The 1,533-nt window shown below is 31.4% G+C and overlaps 1 protein-coding gene across 1 annotated transcript in view; it reads right to left on the bottom strand.

The window, feature by feature from the left end:
• Positions 1–1,533, bottom strand: part of ACBD6 (acyl-CoA binding domain containing 6) — a 198,367-nt gene that overhangs the window by 111,952 nt on the left and 84,882 nt on the right. The window contains exon 3 of the mRNA XM_012649666.1: positions 543–648. Within this exon, the coding sequence (XP_012505120.1) occupies positions 543–648 (106 nt within the window). The remainder of the gene's footprint in view (positions 1–542; positions 649–1,533) is intronic.

Below are 1,533 nucleotides of genomic sequence, written 5' to 3'. Positions count from 1 at the left end.
TTAGAAAAAAGAGAGCATTACAAAATTCAGAAATCCTTTGTAAGATAGTAGAATCAAAGACTGGGGACAAAAGCTGGGGAAGCATACTATGTACCCAACACTATTCTAAGCATTTTTCAGTGCTAATTCATTTAATCTTTAATCCAGCAACTTAACTTTACAGATGAAGAGTTTTCTATAAATGTATTTATTGAGCAAAGAACAATATATCTGTTTAAGGTATAAAGCAATTTGTAAGTGAGATTTTGATACTACCTATAGATTTCACTTATTATGCTAATAGTCTCTCCCTTTATCATAAGCAAATGGAAATTATTTGACTCCTGCAAGTTTCAAGGAGTAACTTCTAAAACATAGATAAAAATATGTTGGCTATAGACACAGAAATATCTTAACTGGATAACATCTCATTTAGATATTCTGATATGCTCTTAACCATACTGTACTTTGAGTTGTAGTTCACTGGCTTACTAATTACAAAAAGGCACTGAGGCAGAACAACAGAGCATAAGGATATATTTAGCAGGGCATACTTTTCATACCTCTTCATCTTTCATATTCACATCCACATTTTTCAACTTGATGGCTTTGGTTATATGGTCAATGTTGTTTTCCCTGCAGTAATCAAATATGTTTTTGTCTTCTTCCCTAGAGTTTAAAAAAAAAACAAAAAACAGGTGTTTGTCTTAATGGGTAATACATAAAAGTTACACATTTTTAACAACCTGTTTGCTGATGACGTACACATTAATAGAATCAGTTTTTATAAAAGTATCTTACATGAACAGTAATGGATTTGCAATAGATATATTATATCCAAACTCTGAAAAGACTATAGTTGTTAGCTTACTACTTATCTTACAGGATAACAGAATAAATTGTTACTCAAATTAAAAAAAAAATATATATATATATAAAAGAAAGTAATTTTCTTAAAGGAAAGATAATTCGTTAGAAAAAAGAGAGCATTACAAAATTCAGAAATCCTTTGTAAGATAGTAGAATCAAAGACTGGGAACAAAAGCTGGGAAGCATACTACATACCCAGCACTATTCTAAGTATTTTGCAGTGCTAATTCATTTAATCTTAATCCAGCAACTTCACTTTACAGATGAAGAAACAGGCACAGATGAGAGGTTAAATGACCTGTGTCAAATAGCACCACATTTATCAAAGGTAGAATAAGAGCTAGAACAGATCAACTGACTTTGTATGTGGTACATTTTTCTATTATATCATGCTGCCTCTTGACTAGTTAGTTGCAGTCTATTCCGAAACCTAAAGGAGAAGTTCTTAACTTGAGGCCTATGAGTGCTCTAGAACAGTATATGGAACTATCTTTGTAATGCATGTGTATTTTTCTGGGTGTTGTATGTATATGGCAAGGAGAAGGAGGGGGATACTTTAATTAAAGGATCAGTGACTTCCAAAAGGATCAGTAATTTAGACAATTAGCAATAAATCTGTTCTATATGTGGACTGAATTTTATGGACAGGTACATAAGAATGTATTTTGAGTTCCAAAAATTAAA

The sequence above is a fragment of the Propithecus coquereli genome, unplaced genomic scaffold (assembly GCF_000956105.1).
Source record: "Propithecus coquereli isolate 6110/MARCELLA unplaced genomic scaffold, Pcoq_1.0 Scaffold300, whole genome shotgun sequence".
NCBI classification, from domain to species: domain Eukaryota; kingdom Metazoa; phylum Chordata; class Mammalia; order Primates; family Indriidae; genus Propithecus; species Propithecus coquereli.
This window is presented reverse-complemented; position numbering and strand designations above follow the sequence as displayed.